The sequence below is a fragment of the Oryza sativa genome, chromosome 5, assembly GCF_034140825.1.
Source record: "Oryza sativa Japonica Group chromosome 5, ASM3414082v1".
Taxonomy (NCBI): domain Eukaryota; kingdom Viridiplantae; phylum Streptophyta; class Magnoliopsida; order Poales; family Poaceae; genus Oryza; species Oryza sativa.
This window is the reverse complement of record NC_089039.1, coordinates 19,576,576-19,601,246: the sequence shown is the minus strand read 5'-3', so window position 1 is coordinate 19,601,246 and position 24,671 is coordinate 19,576,576. Positions and strand designations below refer to the sequence as shown.

General features: G+C 41.1%; 5 protein-coding genes across 7 annotated transcripts; 2 read left to right on the top strand and 3 right to left on the bottom strand.

Moving 5' to 3' along the window:
* Positions 1-1,734: 1,734 nt before the first annotated feature.
* On the bottom strand, positions 1,735-8,666 carry LOC9270806 (1-(5-phosphoribosyl)-5-[(5-phosphoribosylamino)methylideneamino] imidazole-4-carboxamide isomerase, chloroplastic). 2 transcript variants are annotated; one of them, XM_015784213.3, is made up of 9 exons: positions 8,493-8,666; positions 8,262-8,370; positions 8,107-8,162; positions 7,610-7,817; positions 6,923-7,008; positions 4,620-4,721; positions 3,679-3,812; positions 3,167-3,215; positions 1,735-2,559 (listed from the first exon to the last, which is right to left on the bottom strand). In XM_015784213.3, exons 2-9 carry the CDS (start codon positions 8,356-8,358, stop codon positions 2,380-2,382), a joined length of 912 nt encoding a protein of 303 aa, XP_015639699.1. In that variant the 5' UTR covers positions 8,359-8,370; positions 8,493-8,666; the 3' UTR covers positions 1,735-2,379. The 2 variants fall into 2 exon arrangements, with proteins under 2 accessions (XP_015639699.1, XP_015639697.1); XM_015784211.3 differs by having other exon boundaries at positions 8,502-8,666.
* A 53-nt stretch (positions 8,667-8,719) lies between these two features.
* LOC4338726 (DNA-directed RNA polymerase II subunit RPB7) lies at positions 8,720-10,882 on the top strand. Its single transcript, XM_015784214.3, has 6 exons — positions 8,720-8,914; positions 9,005-9,170; positions 9,277-9,327; positions 9,642-9,707; positions 10,033-10,101; positions 10,579-10,882. The coding sequence occupies exons 1-6, from the start codon at positions 8,799-8,801 to the stop codon at positions 10,642-10,644; spliced, it is 534 nt and encodes a 177-aa protein (XP_015639700.1). The 5' UTR covers positions 8,720-8,798; the 3' UTR covers positions 10,645-10,882.
* Positions 10,843-16,440, bottom strand: LOC4338725 (protein ABCI12, chloroplastic). Of its 2 annotated transcripts, none has more exons than XM_015784210.3 (9): positions 16,024-16,440; positions 15,195-15,311; positions 14,466-14,702; positions 13,972-14,136; positions 13,799-13,874; positions 12,810-12,874; positions 11,605-11,756; positions 11,260-11,512; positions 10,843-11,174 (listed from the first exon to the last, which is right to left on the bottom strand). In XM_015784210.3, the coding sequence occupies exons 1-7, from the start codon at positions 16,378-16,380 to the stop codon at positions 11,607-11,609; spliced, it is 1,167 nt and encodes a 388-aa protein (XP_015639696.1). In that variant the 5' UTR covers positions 16,381-16,440; the 3' UTR covers positions 10,843-11,174; positions 11,260-11,512; positions 11,605-11,606. The 2 variants fall into 2 exon arrangements, with proteins under 2 accessions (XP_015639696.1, XP_025881166.1); XM_026025381.2 differs by having other exon boundaries at positions 10,843-11,168.
* A 698-nt stretch (positions 16,441-17,138) lies between these two features.
* LOC4338724 (membrane protein PM19L-like) lies at positions 17,139-18,519 on the bottom strand. Its single transcript, XM_015783286.3, has 4 exons — positions 18,273-18,519; positions 17,772-17,991; positions 17,625-17,670; positions 17,139-17,503 (listed from the first exon to the last, which is right to left on the bottom strand). The coding sequence occupies exons 1-4, from the start codon at positions 18,397-18,399 to the stop codon at positions 17,387-17,389; spliced, it is 510 nt and encodes a 169-aa protein (XP_015638772.1). The 5' UTR covers positions 18,400-18,519; the 3' UTR covers positions 17,139-17,386.
* A 2,451-nt stretch (positions 18,520-20,970) lies between these two features.
* On the top strand, positions 20,971-24,223 carry LOC4338723 (cytochrome b-c1 complex subunit 9, mitochondrial). The gene is made up of 3 exons (XM_015782010.3): positions 20,971-21,155; positions 21,272-21,319; positions 23,891-24,223. The coding sequence occupies exons 1-3, from the start codon at positions 21,063-21,065 to the stop codon at positions 23,936-23,938; spliced, it is 189 nt and encodes a 62-aa protein (XP_015637496.1). The 5' UTR covers positions 20,971-21,062; the 3' UTR covers positions 23,939-24,223.
* The last annotated feature ends 448 nt before the right edge of the window (positions 24,224-24,671 follow it).

Below are 24,671 nucleotides of genomic sequence, written 5' to 3'. Positions count from 1 at the left end.
CCACAGCAGTGGTCTAAAAGAAACCATTAAAAGAAACCATTTATAGAACAAGTTGTTTAAGAGTTTATTTATAAAATAAGTTTTTAAAAAGAGTTAAATTGTAAAAAAAATTCAGGCACCGATGTCTGGGCAGGCTGCAGGCCCCTCCACCTCCAGGCTCCTTTTTTGTCTATTGCACAGCTTTTTCCAGTGTCGCCACTCGCGTTGTCGCGCGCCACGCCCGCCAAGGTACCAACCCCTACAATTCCACATGGCCCGGCGCAAGACATTTGCCATTTCGCCGTGAATGCTGATGCTGCCCCAACGATCACGACCAGGATAAGATATTTTATCTTTATTTTAGGTCTATTTATATCCCCATAAAAATTTTATAGCCCGTCACAACGAATGTTTGGACATATACATGTAGTATTAAATATAAACAAAAAAAAACTAATTACACAGATTACGTGTAAATTGCGAGACAATTTTTTTAAGCCTAATTGCGCCATGATTTGACAATGTGGCGGTACATTAAACATTTACAAATAATGGATTAATTAGGCTTAATAAATTTATCTCGCGGTTTACAGCAGATTTTGTAATTTGTTTTGTTGTTAAACTATAATTTAATACTTTAAATGTGTGTCCGTATATCCGATGTGACACGCTAAAACTTTACACATACTCCCTCCGTCCAAAAAAAAGATAAACCCTGATTTCCGTGTTCAACGTTTGACCGTCCGTCTTATTTAAAAAAATTATGAAAAAAATTAAAAAGATAAGTCACGCATAAAATATTAATTATATTTTATCATCTAACAACAATAAAAATACTAATTATAAAAATATTTCATATAAGACGGACAGTCAAACGTGAGAGCGGAAACTCAGGGTTTGCCTTTTTTTTTTTTTTTGACGGCGGGAGTATGTATCTAGCTTTGCTTTCATTACTGCTGTCTGCGTCAGGCCGTGCCGGTGCCGTGCCGTGCCGTGCCGGTGCGGTGCGTTCTACTGCAATCTACAGCCTCCATTGTTCGTTTAGTTACGAGCCTATCCAAAAAGCCGACTAGCGGAGTCGCTAAACAGCTAAACTATAGCCTTGTTTAGTTTCAAAATAATTATTTAAACTTTCAACTTTTCCATCACATCAAAACTTTCTTACACACATAAAACTTTTAACTTTTCCGTCACATCGTTCCAATTTTAACCAAATTTTCAATTTTAGTGTGAACTAAACACACATCGTTTTAATTTTAACCAAACTTTCAATTTTAATGTGAACTAAACACAGCCATGTACTACTCCGTAGTATGACCAAATCAGACCATCGTTGGCAAAATTTGTCTTAGGCTGTGTTTAATTTTTGCAAAAAAGTTGAAAGTTTAGTGAAAGTTAAAAGTTTACGTGTTTAGAAAAGTTTTGAATGTGATGTAATGGAAAATTGAAAGTTAAGAGTAATTGGGGGTGAACTAAACACGGCCTTAAGCAAACTTCGGCACCCACGAATATACTATGGCAGCCAAAGGCAAAACTGACGGCGCAAGAAATCTCCAGTTCTGCACCACATCGGTGTCAGCGCCAACGGCGCGCAACAAATGCAGGTCCTTGTAAACGTTGCACAGAGAATACACCGTACTATGCCAGCGGCAGTGTGCAGTGGCATACCTGCACCTGAAGGCGGGTGCGGGATACACACTGAAAATGGGATTCCTTGTGAAAATACTAGTACAATCACAAGACCAACAATATGCATTAATAGTTCCAAACAAATCAGCTCTTGCATTATGAACTGCTGAGAAGTTGCAAATGGTGCTTTGAGATGTTTTACTTAATCCATTACTGAGCAGTACTCCACAGCCAAACGTCGCCAATAGACCCACAGGCCACATGGCCACATTGGCATGCTTGGCACACATAGGAGTACTGCAGTAGGGATTTCACATGACCTGCAGGAAATTGGGGAAATGACCACATTTTAAGTGGGGCATAAATCCCTCGGCCCACTTCCAAAGAAAACACACTGTAACCACTGCAGCTTGGTACGCCAAATGTTGAGTATGATTAATGAGCTGTGGACTAGTGGAGGCCCCCATTATGTTTCACCATCAGACGGGCTAACTCAGTAGATGTGCTTACATATCATGTTAACAGTGTTTTAATCTCAAAAACATATAGTGCAGTCGCTTGATAAACAGCTCGGCCAGTCCTCAATGTAAAGCCTAGTTCCAGATCCGAACAAAATCGAACCCTTCAGCTTGAACTTATACCACAGAAGACCCATCGAATTATTCGCAGTACAACACTTGAGAAAATGCATTAGCATTACTTCTAGACCCTGGAGGTCTGTGCATAACAATCGAGCTGATGGAACAGGTTAAGCATTATACCTCTGATATATCATGGTTGGCTAACCATATTTTGTTCCTTGTGCCAAAGAACGACGTCCTTGTAGGGCAAATCTCCTCCGAATATATCAAGGGCACTCCCAACCGTAACATCAACTCGACTGTTGCCTGCTCTTTTTATCCTCTCTAGGTCATCCATTGTAGACACACCCCCAGCATAAGTTACAGGTATCTACAGAGCCAAAGATACTATTATGAGTTCATAAACAATAGAACTAGGAACATTCAAATACGGTTAAAGCAAGGTTTTATTGGTTTGCAAACTGGGAGCCTGCCTGCATGCATGATCACTGTCACAACCTATTGACCTGCCTAAACCGTATCTGAACAGCCCGAGTAAATGTCCATCTCCCAAAAGTTGTATCAGCATGCCCATATTTATATCTAAATGGCTACCAGTGCTTTGTTCGACAATTGTTTTGTTCAAAAGAAACAAGGATGGTAAAATGCCTAGCTGCAGCTTGATTTAGCATCTTGAGTTTAAGAATTATGAAGGCCATGGTCATCTTGTTATATGGAGTAGCTTTTGAAATAACATTGCCTGTGTAGCATTTTTCTTCGCTTTCAAAAATCTAGATGCTCAACTACAATGCAGTCAATTCAGCCATTTAAATACTTGGTTTATTGACAGCTTTTTCAATTATAGATAAAGCAAGAATCTAAATTTCACAAGAAAGACTAAACTTGCAGATACAGAACAAACATTAAGGATGGAATTAAGAAACAAGAAAAAGCTGGAAGAATTTAAATTAATGAATCAAGAATACAATTGCACGTACAGGTGAATAACGTCCCAATAGTTCGACAAGTTCTTCATCAATTCCTAACCTGCAATTGCCAAACTAGCTTAAATCAGAAAAGATAATGGTACAAAAAGAAAGCTGTTCACTACTAAGTGAATACACAAGTGAACTGGATATACAAATTAACAACCTATCCAAGATATGAGCAGTTGCACTACTGAAGAACACAAATAAGCTTTTGAACATTAGAACTCATTCCAATCAAGACAAAGAAAAAACTAAAAAGTGAAAAAAAAAACCTGCTTCTATTGGGACGATCATGTTAACTTCATTTGCTCAATGATGTGTCATTAAATTTAAATACCTAACTGAAAGCACAAAAAATTGGATCTTTACCGAGTAATTGGTTATGAAACTAAGGGTGAACAGTAGCATATAGAAAGTTTTGGCAGACAGACATTTAAAGTCTTATTACAATATTTCATGCTGCCATTACCAATCCAATTCTATCAAGAAAGCATGAAACAGAGAAAAGGTATAAAACACACCTTTTCCCCTCCACATCAACACCATGAACCAAAAATTCATCTGCATAGGCAGCAAGATGTTTTAATGTTGGCTCATCCACAAAGACATCACTGAATTTCTGCCATCTGTCAGTCACGATGGCATATCTTCCATCCTATCAAGAAATATTATTGTAAGAACGTAATTAAGTATCAAAGTACCTGTCAATAATAAGATAATGACAAACACATTAGGGTAATCCTAATTGTTCTTTCTTGTATTTACAGAAGAGAATGTAGCTAGCTTGTGTTTCTCTAACTTCGATATAAACTATTAAAAGGACTAACTTGTTTAGGTTAAATTTTATCTTGTTTCAGGGGTAAAATGCTCATATCTGATGGTATGACTAATTATCTTTATCAGTAAAAATCATTCTGAATATGAAAAGGAATACATGGAGTAATTACACCTAAAATAGTGATATACACTTATTGTTGTTGGTTCATGCTCTTGGATGTCAGTTTATCACAGAAACCAGTTAGTTGGAATTCAACTATACTTTGGTATATTGTATACTGCTCTCTATATAACTATCAGGGCATACATAGTGCAAATTATATTTCACAATCATTAAACCATTTTAGGTTAAACTTGAACAGATCAAATTGAAAAATTCAAGAAAGGGACCCTCATGAACTGTTCTAAGCGAAATTCCAAAAAGATGTAATCAACCATGCCACTGTTCTAACACTTTTTGCCTATGAAATGCCATGCATGCCATGCGTTTGGAATTGTCCGTATGCCGACATGCAGCATAGGCATCACACTAGAAGAGCGTGAACTGCAGGTACAAAAGGTGTAACATTTGTAAGAATGTAACGAGAACAGCTCACGTGAAGTATTTGAAGTGCTAACTTTCTCATTGCACACACAGTAATGAATTAATTAAATTTGAAAAGAAGATGTCCGAAGTACTTGGTACCTTTTTTCTACAACTAAGGTCCAAAACAAGCCTATGTTTCCCAACCAGATCGACAAGTTGCTTCAGCCGTTCAATGTTCATTTTGCCTTCACTAAACACATACTGCATAAAAAGACTCAGATGCATGATTCACAATATTCAACTACTGATAAGCCCAAGTACAGTAAAAACAAAATGCAGGTAAATTACACAAAAAAAAATCCTATCAAGCATTTGTAAAATGGGGTCAGCTATGTGCAAGTGCAATATTTTGCCAACAAAGGCAAAATTTGCCTGGCTGCTAGTTAGGGGAGAAGCCAGAGGGGGCGAGAAGAGGCCTGGCCTCCCCCAATGCAAATTTTTATATCATTGATATTGATATATTATCTATTGGGAGCCTTGAATTCACATATATTTCTACACTATTTTCTTCAATTGTAGGGCTCATTTGGTTTGGTGCCCCACCAAATCATCGGTAAGTGCCAAATCATGGGCAAGATTTGGTACTACTAATGTTTTGGTAGAGTTGGTTCATAGGAGTTGTATTAACTTTGTCAAATTTTGGCATCAATCCAAACATCTATAAGGTACTATTCAAAGTGCCAACTATTTGGTAGGGCAAATTTTGGCAGCAAACCAAAACAGCCCGTAATCACTTACAAAATTGGCCCCCCTCATACATAAATCTTGGCTTCGCCACTGCTGTTAGTAATTATCGGCTATGAATGTATTTTGTTGAACTAAAAGTAAAATTAACATTTTATACCATGGAAGCGACCTCTATAACAGAAAACATGTAAGTAATTTGTGATGAACCTTAATCAAGACATTGCAATATGCTTTGACATCTATTACTAGATTTGATAGTACTCACAGAGAATGATGAGTAAAGAAAATAGAAACTAAACAACCAAAATACTCAAACTAAGCTCTATGGTTCATGTTTATGGTATGATGGGTTCATCAAAGATAACAGACATGACCAGGTGGACATGAGAAGCTTCAAATTTATCTCCTGAAGTCACCATGATGAAAAATCCACTTCATATCAATTTACTAATATACAGTGAAATAGCTACATCTATTTATGTAAGTAGGTGCATCAATGAGGGATGAGCGATAGTCATATGATCAAATAGATCAAATGTCTCGTCATGTCAACTGGTGTTGACCATGTTTCAGTTGAAAATCACAAGCAATTGAAGTTCTAAAAGACTTGACTCGTTACATGTATGCAAATGAAGCATGACAGCAATGAGGAACAATATTAAATACACTTTTTATAATATGCAATCTAATGCTGCAGCCAGCACTCACAAATAGCACCGACCTATTAGTAGCTGTTGGCGATCAGCCTGGAACCCCGAAGGTGTTCAACGAAATGCAAATCATGAACTGGAATGAACTCGAACTTGAACGTAAGAGAACCTTTGTGCTGGTAAACTTGGCAATGTTTTCTGATACATTGATCAACTAAAATAGAAAAGATGTGATGAAAGTCTGTCAATCTCCCTACAGGAATGTGCCATCCCACATTCGGAGGCTTGCCACGCCATGTGTCCTACAACAAATGGTTCGGAGGCTTGCCACACCACCACGTGGGATGGCGTGGCTAAGTAGGGAAGCATGCAGCGCATGGTGCAGCAAGCCCCCCAACGTGGATCGCACATTCCTGTAAGGAGATTAACGGACCTGCATTGCATCTTTGCTATTTAAGTTGATCAATGCATTAGAAAATGCTGCCAAGTTTAGCAACACAAAAGTTCTCTTGTGATCGCATTTGAGTTTGTTCCAGTTCTAAATTGTCATTTCATCAAACACCTTCGGGGTTTGTGGCTGATCGCCAACAGTAGCCAGTAGGTACAAGGCTCCTAAGCCCCACAACAAAGACTCCCTTAGATTTTACAGTGATCACCCAAAGAGAACAGGAGATTCCTTAGACCTTGTGGCTTTTGGAACACTTTTCCGTCAAGAAGAAAAAAGGAGGCAACCAGCAAGCAAATTACACCAGGAAGGAGAAACCACCGGAATGTTATTGACTGACTGGACAGGACTATAGGCAATGCCATTGCCTGTAGATCAATGACTAGTGGTAGGGTTTTTGATAGGTTGCTCTTATATCATGCTAGGCTTTGGGGTAACGTTACAGTGAACCAACAAATTGTATTTAACAAGAAATGGATATGAAATGGAAATGCAATGGGGCCAGGCTTAATTTTGTTCCGGTTAACTGATGCACGTATTAACATACACAACTATATGTGGTTTCAAAGAATGAAAGAGAAACAGAACTTATATACACGGATCAAGGCATGAACACGTACAGAAGTAACAATCACGTGACTGGCACCTTCATTAAGGTAAGATATCGCATTCTCCAAATTTATTCCACCTCCAACTTGCAAACCACCTAGTATTATAATAGCCCACGTTTATTACAAATACTTCAAATTGATTTTGCTTCATGGCCATAGTAGAAACAAACCATACTAGCAGAAGCACCATTAGCAGGTGAAAAAAAAACTCTCCAAAGGCTCCAATGACCAGAACCATAATAACCTAAATTAGCATCTCTTGGGCTTAATTTTATGGCAATGAACATGAAACATGGCTGTCAGCATGAACCATACATAATTCAAACCCCGCAATAGTGGAATCTGACAGGTATACCACTGGAAAATATCATGAAACAACAACGGAAAAGGAAGAAGTGTTATTAAGTTTTTTCCCCTAGAGTTGCATTTTGGCAAAGTATTTTTCATTGCTCTCAAATAGCTACATGATATTTTGTATCAGCTAGTTTTTTTTAGAAAATAAAAACAAACACTGCACTTATTAAATTATATACACTGTAAGCACCCATATATTCAATAGTCACAAATGTGGCTTTATATCATAATTATTATTGATAACAGTAAAGAACAAACAACTACAGACAGCTGCTCACAAAAGAACTAGTCCAAATAACAACATAATTATGCTAACAGGTAACAGCTAGATAACATTCTCACCAGGATATGCATGTAGTGCTTCCATGGCAGCAGCTTGACTAGCAGGATCTGCACCAAGCATGATTACATGTCCACCAATAAGTTCATCCTCTTTATATATATTTGCAAATTCTGCTGGAGGTTTGTCTGATTCAAAATTTGTAACAAGTGCCGTGCCATCGTTTGATGAATCCCGAAGAGTAGAGCCAACAATCTGTTTAACTTTCCCCTGAAAATTTATATTAAGAAACAGCCCATCAGATAAATGACACTGTTAATGCCAGAAGTAACTGAACTCACATGGTTGCAAAATGACAGTAGAAATCAATGCATAAGCCTTTAGTTTTAATATCACGGTGTTCCAGGTGAATCGCATCGCAGGAAAATTTGGAGCATACAAGCTGAAAAAACTTCTGAAAGTACTTTGCTTACAAAGTTGGGGTATCAATTTACGATCATGTTAATGTTCAGAACACCCATGAAACATAAGAGGAAGCAAGTGTTCCACTCGTACGGACCTTATGAATATCGATACACGGCCTGAAGATAACGGCGCACACCACAGCACGTCCTCCTGCCAAAACAAACGAGCAATCCCAGTTTTTCCCCCAATTCGCGACAAGCAGTAACAAATCGAGCCATACAGAGAATCGAATCGAAAGGGACATCATACTCGCCACGCCGGATCTCGCCGGCCGGACGGAGACCATCGGGACAGCCCAACCGGACCGCGCCGCCGCGCACGGTGGAGACGGAACCCTCGATGCCATCCAATCCAGTCGCTGCCACAACCAACAAACAAACACCCGCGAAGCAAATTCAGAAGCAAGCAAGCATGCGGGAGCCCCCCCCCCCCCCAACCCAGGACACGATTCGGAGAGAAGAAGAAGAAACCAGCGCGTACGTGCCGCACCTTCGCAGCCGCCGCCGGCGGGGAGGGGAGGGCTCCGCGGAGGCGGCGCAAGGGCGGCGGCGAGTCGGAGTCGGGGTCGGAGTCGGAGTCGGTGCGAGGCCCAAGCCGAACTAGGTAAAGAGATTTATTGGACGGCCAGGATATGCACAGGGGCGTTGATCCGACGGCTCGAACGCCTCGTCAGGGCTAATAATATTGCCTCTCGCGAGAGAGAAGCCAAGCCAGTTGAGTCGAACTGTTGAGGAATCGCTCGCTCGCTCGCTCGCTCGCCGGCGGCGCGGACGAGGAGGGGGCGAGATGTTCTTCCACATCGTGCTGGAGCGGAACATGCAGCTGCACCCGCGGCACTTCGGCCCGCACCTCCGCGACAAGCTCGTCTCCAAGCTCATCAAGGACGTCGAGGGCACCTGCAGGTAGGGCTCGGGATTGGTTGGGCAAACCCTAGTAGGGCGGGGAGGGGATGTGGGGTTCGACGGGATTCATTCTTGTTCGTCCTTTTGCAGCGGGCGGCATGGGTTCGTGGTGGCGATCACGGGGGTGGAGGATGTCGGCAAGGGGCTCATCAGGGAGGGCACGGGCTACGTCACCTTCCCGGTCAAGTACCAGTGCGTCGTCTTCCGCCCCTTCAAGGGCGAGATCCTGGAGGCCGTCGTCACCATGGTCAACAAGGTGGGCGATGTGCCTCCGTCCCTCGCCGGATTGGTATTTGGTGTTGGGTGGATTAGGGCTTGTTTGTGGTTAGTGGCTCCAATTCGTTTTCGTGTTGGTTCTGCAGATGGGGTTCTTCGCGGAGGCTGGGCCTGTGCAGATCTTCGTGTCCAACCATGTGAGTGCCTGCATTGCTTGGAGCTGCTTTTTTCTAATGCTCCAAATTTGTGGAGTAAAAGAATCAGAATTTATGCTAGAATGATCGATAGACGATAATGGTTCAGTACCATTTTCATACACCCAGTTTAGCTGTACCATCAACTCGAAGGATGGTTTTTGTCATAGAAATTTCTGATACTAATTTATCAAACATGTTGGTTTGAACAATCTTAAAGTGACTGGAAGGCAACATAAGGTTCTAGTTGAATTTGTGCTTTCTAACCAACTAATGTTTTGTTCTTGCATTTTCCCGTTTCTATTTTTGTTGTGCAGTTGATTCCTGATGATATGGAGTTCCAATCTGGGGATGTGCCAAATTATACTACTTCTGATGGATCGGTATGCTTCTTTTCTACAGTTACTTCTTATGTCTTGTCCTCTATAAACATTGACAACTGTTGACAGGTTATGATTTTTTTTCCTGTTTATTTATGCTTATTGGTGATATGTCTGACTTAAAAAGAAATGCTGGGGAATGTAATGTAATGTCCATTGTATCCAATTTTGGTATCAGCATGTCATAACTATGCTTGAAATGCATACACATATATGTTCATTGTTTTTCCTAGAAACGAATAGATGTGAATACTGTACTACTGTTGAAGGCTAATTGCTTTGGCCATCTTCTTTTGCTTACTAGGATTTACTTGTTTGTCCGATGCAGGTGAAAATTCAGAAAGATAGTGAGGTTCGGTTGAAGATTATTGGGACACGTGTTGATGCAACAGAAATTGTAAGTTTGTTGACATCTAGTTTCGTGCAAAAAAACAAACGAAAAACCAGGTGTTCCCTGTCTTTTAGATTTTTGTAGCATTGCTCTCAGAGTAACCACCATATGCAATTATTGGTGATGTAACCCACTTTTCCATACCAGTAGTTTGCATGATGTTTTTCTTTCCTAATGTGTGAAAAAGAACAGATGTGGTTTTATCAGCAAAGATCAACCTTGATGTGTGTCAAGTAAATTAGTTGAAAAGTATATCAAAATGAAAATTTGACATGTAATCTTGTAGCAACAAATTGCAAGTAATTACCATGAATGCTCATAAGCTAGCCACTAGTATGGTATCATAATAGATAATTGTTGAATGCATGTGGCTATATTCTTCCCTGAGGCATTTCTGAATCCATGTTCTTGCTGTCATAACTCATAACCCCGTTTAAGCTGGTGATGTGCAATGCTCTAACAGTTTGAATATGTTTGTTGCAGTTTTGCATTGGCACAATAAAAGATGACTTCCTGGGCGTTATCAGTGATCCTGGTGCGGCAGTGTAAATTATCCGGTGACAAGATTACGCCTCTTCATGCTCTTGAACGGGAATATTCCGATGAATTGTAGTGTTAAAATATGGAAGCCCCACTGGAAGGGGCTGTAAGTGGGTTGGAACCTGTATTTTCATCACTATAAATGGCGCTTTACCAAGTTGGCACTGTTGCTTGAGTGTGTTGTGGGATTCAACTTTCAAGCAGTCATTTAACTAATCAAACTCTGACCTTTTTACGGACTGTACAATTTTGCACTGTATCCTTGCAATTAAACATTCAATGCTTCGAACTGCATCCTTGCAAAATAAAACTAAAGAGAAAGAAAGGGCTAATGAAAAAAGATAGGTTTACACTGTCAGTTGTTCATGTTAGGATCAAGCTAAGGGCAGATACAATAAGTTAGCAAGAACACAGCGGTCACCCCACTTAAGTTCTTGACGGCACTTCCTAATGAAGACAGGAAGTATACTTTGATTGTGCAGTTATACTCAATATTCTCACGTGGTCCTTCAATGAAGGATCTGCATACGGCACTGCTCCTGCGGTATTAACAGAAATCAGATGACAGGAGATAAAACATTGGTAAAGAGCAAAAATTATTTGGATATATAAGTCTCAACTCACCTGCAAGGCTGCAAAGAAGTTAGAGCCAGAGGTTAACCTTTCAGTCTTCCTTCCAAAGGGGCTTGCGGTGCATACACTTGATCAAAATGATCTTCCAAAATGATCTTCCTGACGATTCAATCGTTACCATCGTTTCCACGATTCCACTACACAGAAGGGGCTCCTAAGATGCCCCAAAAACTGATTTTGCAACTCAGCATTTTTAAGCAATTAAGGGGATGAAGTTGTCGTGATAGTCTTTAGTTCCTGATTCCTGAAACAATCAAGAAGATACTCTCATATGTAATAAGTTCAACACTACCATGACATCAAACTGGTGAATAGATCACAGGTGCCTTATCATACCATCAAACCAATTTGTCCGAAATGGAAGCCAGGGCCACTAGAGCAAATAGGCAAAGTAATGAAAAGACATCCACAATGCCAAAAGAAGATTCTGTAAGAAAGTAGATCTTGTGGTTGTTAGGGTCACCACGAAATCCGCGAGCAATCATGGCCTACAAAAATCAGACAGACATTCAGAGTATGAAGTGCAGTCATGTGCAAAGTAATTTCGGCTATAGTGAACCATGTATGTACAATATAAGTGCTTGAAAATGTTGGGCAGCAGCAATGATGTAATTTAAGTTTTATCCTCCTTACAAGCCCCGCAGTACTAGTACAAGATCTTTTTATCAAAACTGTATGTTACTTTTAGGTCATAACCAGTAAAATTCTTGATAAGTTCTCACAATCAGCTAACCAGACAACCTGCAGTATGATTGCCTTCAGCCTAAACTTTGGCAAGTTTGAATAGTGTGATAAGACTAAGAGCGCATAATTCTTAACCCAGTTTGGTTCAATACATTCAGACCATAATAAATTTTCCTCTTACACATTCATATTCAACTTAACAGACCTGCAACACCACTTTCACAAGAAAGGAATGAAGGATTAGACATGGACTTATACTATTAGTATTATCATTGACGTCCTGTATAGCAAAAGCCCATTTAACTGTCAGGCTAGCCAGTACATTCATGGCCATGTATGCACCAGCAGTTAGATTTTGTAATAGGACCCCCAGCTATTAGGAATAGCATATTGGTCATAAGCCTATGCTTATATATAGCCAATGTCAGGCTCATGAAATATCACAACTGATGATCTCCTTAGAGAAGGAGAAGCGACTAATATTACAGAATCAAGGTTGTAATTCTTGACAACAACAGAAGAATCCTACAAAATTCTGAAGTTCAGAAAAGCCACACAGATTTGGTTAGATTATAAGGCAAGCGCATGTTTGGGAAGCAGTCAAGATTGAGTATATCACTGAGTTGACATTTCAGAATTTCCCAAATGGTCAATGAAGGTTTTCTATTTAAAAGTTTTGAATTACACTAAATGAGAGTCGGGATATCCATAGGAAATTCTAATTAGTTAATAGCTCAATATAACGTGAGTAGCTTATGCCAATGTTCAATAAATTGTTTTTTTTTTTCACAATAGTGCATTAATTATAACTTCGTAGTCAGTGAAAGCCTCAAAGGTAAAATTCAGAACTGACTGACCTTGGATATTTGCTCTGCGTGATCAAATATATTTTTGAAAATTCGCCGCACATAGTTGAAGAAAACTGCAATTTTGATGCAAAGGATCAATTCCCCAAAAAGAAGTTAACAAAAGTTCTGTATTACAACCTAAATGCATAAAATTATCCTACATTAGGTGTTTCAATATAAACAGAACAATTGAAAAGCCATCTGCTGAAATTAGCCAAATTCACCAAGTCCAACCTTTGCAAGAGTTATTTAACCTCACGAACTCAAGTAAGGTTTGGACTTGCAAAAGTATATACTGCTTCCATGATCCATCCCAAAATATAAGAAGTTTTATAGTTGGGCACGAGTATTAAGGAGAAAGGTCAAATACAATTATGGTTGGTTGTGATTGGTTGATAAGAGGAAGTAAGTGGAAATGTTAAATGGGAGATGGTTGTGATTGGTTAACAGGTGAAAAGGTGGCTATATTTTTGGGACAAATTTTGAATGCTAAAGGAGATATGTTTTGGGACATAGGGAGTAGCAGACATAAAACTGCTAAGTGGGTAAATGAATTGGAATAAGAAATATTGGAATAAATGAACTTGTCGGTATCAACAGGACTACAGGACCAGTTGATATAATCCATTATTTACCTCTGACAGGAGACCAATTCTCTATAGCTAGACAGCACAAGCCACAAGCTACCTCAAATGAACTAGACTAAGAAACAGAACTCATATATTAAAGTCTTTGAATTTGAACTGAGCAGAAGCACTTGAAGTTGGACCAACTTCAACTAACTGTAATCGCCTTCATTTCAGTAGCGCAAATCATGAAAAACACTTAGTTAAATCTTGCTGACAAAATAAATCAAGGTACATAACAACTAGTAAATTCAGTAGAGATTAGTTTTCTGCTGCAATTCCCCCACCAAAATCAGCCAGCAACTGGTTCCTGACTAAGTTTGTCAGCTAGTTCACTCCCGGGCATTGGTTACAGAAGTAGGAAGTACTCACTGTCAATAGTTTCCATAGTTGCCAGCTTTTCCCAATTTATCCGACGTGCTACAATCGCCAGTGCTGAATTGCGAACCTAATGAAAAGTATTTAAAATAATGTTACAATCACAATGCATGTTCTAGTTAGAAAGACAAATATAGCCGATGTTTACTTGAGCACCCTATACTTGCCTCATCAAATACAAGATTAATGAACCTCAAAGATAGTAAGAGTGTGAGTATTATCTCAGGTACTGGTACGCCGATATGCTTCAGTGGAATCATAAACCACCATAAAGCAGAAGCAAGCTGCTCAGGAGTAGTTGTTGTCAAGCAGAGACTTGCACTTTGAAATATCTGCATCAAAAGAAAGTATGGGAGATTATACCTAAATGGTTTATTAAAAAAAGTGTATTGTCAACTCAGGACATGCTTGTCTTATGTGCCAATTGCTAGATGATGAAAGTATTGGTTCAAACAAATCCTCTGGGCTTTGGGTTGCTGGCCATATTCTTTTTTATTTCTTTGGCAAGTCCTTTCATGCTAAATCTTTCTCTAATGGGCTTGTTTGAATTTTTTCAGACTCTTTTCTTTCTTCTTAATATAATGATGCACAGCTCTCATTTGCATTAGAGAAAAAAAACAATTTGTATGGAAAATATTACCCATAAAAGGAAAGGACATACCGCAAATGAGAGGCATGCTGACGTACTCGCTACTGATAGGCCTTTCCTTGTAAATTGCAGTGGACCCAGTTTCATGATTGTGTAAGAATAGCCATTTGTGGATGTAGGTATGTTTGGCAAACCTATAACAGATGGGGGAGGAGTTCTTGTCTGGACTAATGAAGGAGCACCATCAGAACCAAATCCCAGCATTATGAATATGATGCCTGAAAGCAGAGCGACCCTTCCAAGTTGGTCCTATAGAGAATGTAATTTGTATAAAGCTAAACAGCAGGTTCACTTCAAGGGTAATATTTTAACAAAGAAGATAGCATAACGGCAGAGACTATGTATCGAAGGAGTGAAAAATAGCCAAATCGTACAGGAAAATCTATAAGTAAAACATGGACAGCTTTCATTGGTATACTTAAAAGTCACATAAAATTGTGTGTGTGTGTGTTTTTTTTTTTGGGGGGGGGGGCGATGAAACGAAGCCAAGCATGATAGTTTGTCAGTACAAAACCCATATAACTTGTCCAGTACTTCACAGTCACCCTTTCAACAGTAGGAAATCATAAGCCACACTCATGTTTTTTTAAAAAAAATGAATTGCATTCAACATCATAAGGGAATCTCCATATATATATAAAGTAGTAGACAATTTAAACCACAACTGGCAACCCAACAGGCCAGCACTATTTGTGCATAAAATGGTGAATGCCCATTTTAACAGTAGATCAGAGAGCGTACCTTCCAAATATGGTTTGGGAGAACCCACATAGAGAGGAGAGTAAGGTATGCTACTAAACCAAACCGCAAGTAAATATTTGATCTGGCTGGTAGGACAACAAGAGCCAAGAGCCACACCTGAGAACAAAAGTGATTGGTCAGGTTGCAGCATGAAATTGGACGATCATTTAGTTAATCATCAACTTAATCATTATTTTTGTGCACAAAAGACAATTAAATATATACTACGAAATTTGTTAAAACAACTACCGTGACAAAATCAAAATTCCACAAACTCGGGGGAAGGGAAAAATCCGTCGGACACTATTTCTTAACTTACATAAATATTCTAAATAATCATCAGACAAAGTGTCCAATATAACTTATAGATATACTGACGCAGGTTCAATGGTTAAGGTCAGTTTCTAAAATAGCAGAAAACAAAACGTCAAAACCTAATGATTTCACAGTTTGTGGCTCCAATGAGAATCAGCCAATCATTGAAAAAACATACTAGTATGTTGTCATGAAAGTTCACGACAGCATTATGTATGCTCAACCAACAATCCAAGTTAACCCGAGAATAGGCACAGTTGGTCAGTTGCACACGCTCACGTTGGTGGTACAAATGGCTCTTAGCATATAAAATTGAGCAAGATTTTTGGCGATGTATTTGCATCAGCAATTCAGCATTTCATTCATCCCTTCATAGCCCAGGGGCGAACATTTTCACAAGCACTTACTGTGCATCCTTATCCCCTGCCGTTTACTGGCGATTCGATCCAAAAACACGGAGCAGATAAGCGTGAGGTGAGGCAAGGTGTCTTGTCTCCGGGGAAATCTTAGTTACCAGCTTAACCCGGGGATCGATGGCGTGGAGGAAGGTGCGGGGCGAGTCGACGAACTGGCAGATGGGCGTGGCCGCGGCGCCGGAGATGAGCCTGAGGACCTGCTCCGGGCCGGCCCCTCCCACCGCAGCCCGCGGGATCCACGCCGCCCACCTGGCGACGGCATCCCCCGCCTCGCCCTTCCCCGCGGCCTTGCTGGGGTCGGAGGCGGCGCAGACCAGCAAGCTTCTCCTCCTCCCTGCGCCTGGCTTCGCCGAGAGCGGGAGCCAGCCGGGATTGGGCGTGGCGGCCTTGGCTGCGAGGAGAGGGAGAGGGAGAGACAGCGAGTGGATAGGGCGGAGGTGGACGGCGGCGGCCATCGGATTCTCCGCTCCGGGCAGCCTGCGCCGCGCCGTGCGCGGCCGGGGTAAGGATAACTCGGGGTGCCGAAACGTGATCGCGGTGGCCTATGTGCGGCCCGTTTCAGTTGGGCCGGACCATCTCATGGGCCTCCGTCGATGGCGTTCTTGCTAGATGTGCCCAAATTGAGGGTTGGTGAAATGAAAATTTTTGGTGTTACATCGAACGTTTAACCCGGATGTTGGAAGGGATTTTCGGACATGAATAAAAAAACTAATTTCATAACTCAGCCTGAAAACCGCGAGACGAATCTTTTGAGCCTAATCAATCCGTCATTAGCACATGTGGGTTACGTAACACTTATGGCTAATCATGGACTAATTAGGCTTAAAAGATTCGTCTCGTGATTTACATGCAAACCGTTCAATTAATTTTTTTTATCTACATTTAATGTTTCATACATGTTTCTAAAGATTCGATGTGATGTTTTTAGAAACTAAACAGCCCCTGCCGTACGTTCCAAGTCTATTTTCAGGGGAGGAGCGCAGTTAGTTGGTTTGCAGTGGTTTGAACCAGCCAGCACGAATTCGACTCCCACATAGCGAATTTTCACGTGGCCTTACCCATTAGGAAACAGGGTACATATATGTGCGTGTTCAGTGAAACTGCACGTTTCCGTAATGTGTGTTCGTCTGTGTTTTGAGTTGTACCATAAAAGAAATTTGGGGATGTGTGGTTGTACCCTTAAAAGAAGTCCATTTTACAATACAGTAATTCGTAATCACAAGCTTTAGATCAAACTTAATTAAAAGAATTAACCGCCGGAGACAATTTACAAATGAACAAATTCGCCACGACCACACGGATATACATCCACACACAACACACTAGCATAAATCAACACAACGTTCCTCCTCACGCGCGTACACGTACGTACGCACGTACGTACACCACAAACCAAACCGTCGCCCAAGATTGATACGGTTTTGCACAGAATCCTCCTCCTCGACCCGGTCGACGACGCCCTCACACTCTGCTAACCATCGGATTCTGTATGATGGCTACGTGTGCTCCGGCGTGCAGCGACCCGGCGCACAGCAGCTGCGTCCCGGCCAAGATGATGGTGAACGTCTCCAGCGCTCGCTGCACAGAGAGGCAATAACACACACAAGAACAATTAATCTCAGATTAGCCACGAAAACGATTAAACGACGCGAGGAAAATGGCGTAATTGGTTCAGTTTTTTTTTTGTTGATGAATTTACCAGGCTCGGTGGCCTCCAGCCGATGCTGATCTCCTTGCACGCCAGCCTGCAATTAACGAGCGAATCGACGGTTTGATTAATCAGTGATAAACCTGCGTGCAGATGAATGGCGAATTGGTTGGTGGTTTTGACGGTTGCTTTGCTTACCCCATGGCGAGGAGGGTGAGGGTCCAGGTGACGATGGAGGCGGCGGCGGCGGACATCATGCTGGCGGGGTACCCCTGGCTGACGTCGTGGAGGCCGGTGAGCGAGGTGGAGACGCCGACGACGCCGGCGAGCAGCGCGAAGATGACGAAGAACCCCGTCGCCAGGTTGCCGATCGGGAAGTAGATCGGGAACAGCCGCACCGGCGGCGACACCCCCTGCACTGCACCCACAAGCAAGGCAACACACACATCAACCAAACACTCGAGACAGCTCACATAGGAATTGGATGGAATCTAAAACGAGATTTGGAGGGAGAAATATCCCTCCAAACAGATGATTTGTGAGCGTGTTGAAGATTTAACATGGGATCTCAAGGTTAAAACTTTAAACCATACTCCCCTTGCCACTATACATAGGAATTCGGACCATTCGAGGCGTCGAAGTTGAAACCACACGTCCCTTGCCACTGCACATGGAAATTGGATGGAATCTGACACTTACGTGAGTTGAAGCTCTCGTCGATGCTGTAGTTGATGGCCCAGCCGGCGATGACGGCGACGACGACGTACAGGACGAGGTTGAGGAAGAGGAGGCCAGCGGACATGGAACTGGGACCCCCGGTCGCCATTGCTGATCTTCCCTCTTGCTCTGCTCTCCGAGGCAGGAGAAGATCACAACGGCGTCGCGAGAAAACACACTCTGCTGCTGCTGCTGCTGTGTTGACGCTTCGATCGGTCGGGAGCCAATATATACGCTAAAAAGTGCAGTTTTTCTAACTGAAAAGATCGCAGCAAATATTTCTCCTTGGTTGCTTTGCAAGTAAGCCAGCCAAGTATTCCTTTGATCCTTTCTGCCACCTGGAGAGATTGCTCTGCTTTTGCTCTCCACAAGGGAGGAATATCCAATTCTCCATCTCTCATCCACGGTCCATCCATATATGGTGGTCAAGAATAGAATCTGTTCTTGTCTTTGATCACAAGTGCATATCCATCCGTGCAGATAACTTAGTTTACATGCATCGATCATTGCTGGCCTGCTGCATCTGTTCTTTTCCTTTGTGTTCGACAATGTACGGCTGCTGTGATGCTGTCCTCTTAGATGATCCGTTGGTAGAAGCGGTTCAGTGTTTTAGCTGAGAAGGCTTATGATCAACATTCAATAACAAGTGGTTTGCGCCAAAAATGTGGAATTGCCAAAATTTTTGGAAGAACAAATTTGACCTCAAACACCAACCGAAATTTGGCAACAAGCCAAAAACTATATTTACTTTTTTTTTTACTATTGCCAATCTTTTGGTAATGTTTGGATTGAAATGATCCAAACAAACGGTTTGAGTATGATTTGTGAACTATAAAATTATTAATGGTTAGTAGCACGATTGCCACGCTTCAAGAAATTTGAAACACTTAAGAGCATGAAAAAAATCGGGGATCAAAAATCCATATAGGATTTTGTGATAATATGAAGGAGAGAGGGGAAGAGAAAATATGCGAGTGACTAATTAGTTGCCTGGCTGCACTGGGCGGCCCAAGATTGTGGAGTCTACCCATGGTGATGGTGGCTCAGACAACTGTGCTAGCCGCTGTTGTCTCCTGCATCCGTCGGGTCGTCGTCCTCGTTGTGACTGTCGTTGTCGCCTGCGCCTGTCGGACCATTGTTCTCGTTCACCATGGCTGCGCGTGGGGAGTCTACCATGCCCTCTCCCATCTGCAGCCCATTGTCCTCACCGGGCACTCGAGCTGGCATCATTTGCGAGAGAGAGTCATCGAGAAGGTAAAGAAAAGAAGGAAGAAGATTAGAATGAAGGGTGGGATGAAGAAAGAGAAGAGATAGAAGAAGATGGTGGATCCATAAAGATAATAGAATATCTGTGTTATAGGAAACATAATATTTTATAGACATTTGGTTACAATGTTTACTATATGAATTCGAATGATGTGACCACTCATTACAAGTAGTAGCTACTCTAGCTCTCTTTTTTTTTATTACACGGCAGACCATAGTTATTAGAACCGGACCAGACCGATGATCCGACTGGAAAAAAAAGGAACCAGGGCGCCGGCTGGTCCGGTCCAGCTAAAAGATCGGTGTGCAATCAAACCGGTAGAACCGGGCGGTTTACCAAAAAACCGGATAAAAACCGGAGCTGGTTGGACCGCTGGAACGGCGTCACATGGAGGAAACAGAAGTGCGCAGGTTGCAGCCTTACAGGTGCATCACGCGGAGTTAGAAAATAGGGAAAAATGCTATAGAACTTGTGAATCGAACCCAAAACTTCCATCTTTCCGCATAGAGTCTTAACCACCAGGCTGTGAAACTTGTGATAATATTATAACACATATCTATTTGAACTGCAATAAACCGGTGGTTGGACCGGTCCAACCAATAAACCAGTGAACCGAGTGTCTTACCGGTTTGATCACCGGTCCGGTCTTAATAACTATGTGGCAGACGCATATGCACACATCACTACACGCGTAACACTTACACCTCGCAAATGCACACCGGCAATACATCCCTGATCTCTTTAAATTTCTATTGAAAGCCTATCTGTATGTGCGTAATATTCACGAGCACCAGAATTTAAACCTTGGTAGGTAAAGTCAATCATCAATGACTTCATCACTTCACAGCAGGTGTTTTCCAAGCTTTGCTCTAGTTAGGACGCAATTGAACATGAGAACCTGAACCTTGGCTTGGTCGCAAACTCCATTCAATTTGCCACTTGTTTGGGTATTCTCCCAATTTCACCAATCTTGTGGTTTTATAGCTAAAGCCTGAAGAAGAAAAATACTCCCTCCGTTTCTGAATATAAAAACACTGTTGAATTTTTAAATAATCATTCGTCTTATTCAAAAATTTTTATGAAATATGTAAAACTATATGTATACATAAAAGTATATTTAACCATGAATCAAATGATAGGAAAAGAATTAATAATTACTTAAATTTTTTAAACAAAACGAACAGTCAAACATGTTTATAAAAATAACGGCGTCAAATATTTAGAAACGGAGGGGTACAAAATAGGATGTACAATTGCACAACTCGAAAAAAAAAAAAACTGTTCCTTAATTTCCATACCACGACCCAGCGCCAGCGGCACGAATCTCAAAAGATGGATCGGACCGCTTGGCGCGCCCGCCTAACGTGGGGAGTCGACGCCTCTAGAAAGCGAGAGGACGCCACACGCCGAGCCATCTCTCGCTTTGCCCCCAACGAATCCCTCCCCCATACCAAACTCCGCCGCCGCCGCCGCCGCCCGCCGCCGCCGAGACCGACCCGACCACGATGGGCCTATGGGACGCGCTCTACCGCGTGGTGATGCGCCGCAACGCGGTCTACGTCACCTTCGTCGTCGCCGGAGCCTTCGCCGGCGAGCGGGTACGCCCACCCTCTACCCCCCCCTTTTTTTTTTCTTTTCCCTCAGATCTGTCCGGGCGGCCTCGTCGCCGTTTGACCCGATCTCATGTTGTTGCGCTCTCTTGGTCTCGTCGCAGGCGGTGGACTACGGGGTGCACAAGGTCTGGGAGATGAACAACATCGGGGTAATTTTTTTCCCCTTCACTCTCTATGAATGCTTTCCTATTTCTAGGTTTGTTTGTCGCGTGTTTTTGGATCGTGGCGTTCTAGATCTTGCATTTGCGATCTGGGTAGGGCTATATCGACGCTGTCCTTGAAATTCTGTTCTCCTTCATGATGGGAATGATCCGTTGCGGAGGTGCGGATAATCTTTTGGTGATGGTTGTACGTGTGCAAAATGAGGAGGAAGAGCCATGCGAAGAGAAGGCTTGGTTGCATCTAGTGCTATACTTACTTTATTTTTCTAGATTTACCGTTTCTAAATTGGTAGCTAGCAATGTCTTTTGTTCTGATATTAAAATTCCTGAATGAGGATCTGTTTTGCTTTGGCTGTTACTTGATTCAATGTCATGTTAATGCAATGTGTTTTACCATGCCAGCGAATTTAGAGAGAATAGCATAAAACAACTGAGAGTGAATTGTTCTATTTTTGTTGTGCATGCTCGATTTCACTTTTAAAAAATCTGCCACCATCTGTTGTTTGTTGTGAGTATGCTAAACAACATGTTGTGAAGTTAAAGTCTAGAATCAGGGCTGTAGATATCGTTCATAAGAAAACTTCACTTGTGCTATGGTATTTTGATCAGCCCAGCTTGTCTGTCTACTCTGCATGGTTTCTTGCGGCTTCAGTTGTTAATTTTGCTTTCTGAAATCTTTGATCAAAATACTAAAATCTTTGATCAAGGAATACGCTTGCGTTATGGCCATGGCTCTCAGATGCAAAGCCAATGGCATGCATATGGAGATAATAGGAGGTTTAGATTGTGATCTCAGAAGGGTATATGCACTGGATGGGAATTATGGTATCAGCATCATAAGAATATTTTAGCTCTTAAACATTAAGTGCTGCTGAAACACGTTCATAGTTTCAAGTCAGCATAGTACTTATCAATCAAACATGTTCAAAGTTTACAACAGTAATTATTCCGGTTATATATGAAAAAGCCCTCATAGGTGATTTGATCTTTGCATATACTGCCCTCTACTGCTTGTGATAGTTTAAAAGGGTTCTATCTTTCTTTTACTCCTAATCTCATGTTTAGATTTAATTTCTTAATTTTATGATTCATTAGACTAAATTAAAACTGATAGCTCTCATGGAACAAACTCCATGCTGTGAGACAACTCAAGATAACTTTGCCACATCCAACAGGACTACAGGGGTATAGTACACCCACCTGTAGCTGGTAATTTTCTTACCATGAGATCTGATTTTGGTCTGCGGCTTCCTTCCCATCTGTCAACTAAAAATATAATAATCTGATGAAATGCAGCTGTAGTTAATTATCATATTACCTCCGGACTAGCACAAAACAAATCAATTCTTCTATCACAAAAATATGTGGTGAAGTACTGAAAACAAGAGCAGATCATGTTTAATCCTTTTTTTGGAAGGTATTTTGATACTCACTATTACGTGACAACGATGAGGGTGGCAATCATCATATTGTAGAGGAAAATACAAGAAATTATCAAAAAGCCAATCGCTTGTATATATAAATTAAATTAAATTTGAACTTGTCACTTGTATAAAACCAATTTCTTGGTGCTGGTAGTACCTTTTTTATTGCTATGTTCTCGATTTCCAGAACAGCAAGGAGCTGCTGTTGCATAGGAATATAGTTAAGGTGGAGCTGAGTGTCCAAATTATTAGAATGTTCTCATGTCATAGCTTATTTCTGCAGTATATGTGCTTTGTTATCTTACGAATGATATCTTGGTAAACCGTGGTTGAATTGTTTAGTAATTTTAGTTTCTGTTGCAGCACATGGGCAGTCCGCTAGTATATTATTATTTAGATTTGAGCCTGAACTACCTAGCAATCTTTTTTGCTGGATGTGTGTAAGTGTATGTACCAAAGTATATGGAATCTTTGTCTAGCCTGAAGCGGAGCCAGGCATTATGTCTGTGGGGATTCACATTCAAGTATACAAAATATACCTATTGATTTTTCTATGGGCAACTTTATGGTTGCAGATGCTGATTTACTACATTTTGGTGTCACATACTCCCTCCGTCCCATAAAAAAACAAATCTAGTACGGGATGTGACACATCTTAGTACTACGAATCTGGACAGACTGTCACATCCCGTTCTAGGTTTGTTTTTTATGGGACGGAGGGAGTAGTATTTGCACGATGTTTGTTTGTTTGTATCTGCATAGCTTTTGTATTGTATGCAACTACATTATGACGTGTTTCCCCCTATCTTTAATTGTCCACTTTCATTGCCCATACCCCTTAAGTCATTAGGTGAAATGAGGACTAGGTTAAATTATTTTTTTTGTTTTGAACTGATTGCCATGTTCTTCTCATTTAACTCATTATGGATGTACATCATTACCCATTAATTTCTGAATTTGGACCAGCTTAGCACAAAAAGCTGAATGCCCTATTCTCCAGAAAAAAAAAACTCATCCATTTTAGCTGCAGATTGCCTCATTGTTTCCCCTATTTCTGTGCAATATTGTTTGGATGAAGTTGTTCTCTAGAAATCTAAATAGTCTGCTGATAGTTGTTTGTTTGTTGGAAATGCAGAAAAGGTACGAAGATATATCAGTGCTGGGGCAAAGGCCGGCCGAGTAGAACAATGAAAGCCCAGCACTCATCATCTTGCTTGCTTTACGTGAAAGTAGACACTCTTTTAAGCTCTAATGTCTTGTCATTTTCTTCGGCACAATAAGCAATGTAAAACCCCTATCTCCGTTTCTGAGAGTTAGCACTCGATTCATTTACTCGAACATGATTTGTGAATTTTGAGATGCATGGCCAAAACCTTTCCTGTAGCCATGTGATGGTGCGCTCTGGAATCAGTTGAAAACTATACAAACTCCTCGGAATGAAAGTTATTTTGAGGTTTTGTTTCTGTAATCACCCATTGCTGCTATGGAACGCTTGGTTTTTGTTGTGGTAGTGGCACTGCGTCTCTTCGTATTGCAGTCAAGCAAGTCAGTATTTTTAAATTTAGGCCGAGTTTAGTTCCAAACTTTTTCTTCAAACTTCCAATTTTTCTATTACATCAAAATTTTTCTAACATACAAGCTTTTAACTTCTCCGTCACATCGTTCCAATTTCAATCAAACTTTTAATTTTAGCTTCTCCGTCACATCGTTTCAATTTCAATCAAACTTTTAATTTTAGCGTGAATTAAACACACCCTTAACCCTGTTAGCTTTCTTGTTTGTTTTGTTCTGTTGGAGCACAATTTACTGGTCACAACACAACGCTATACGTGTCGATCGGTGATGCACGGTTTTATGACAACGCTGGATGTTGATTGTTGGTACAATGCTATACGTGTCGATCGGTGATGCACGGT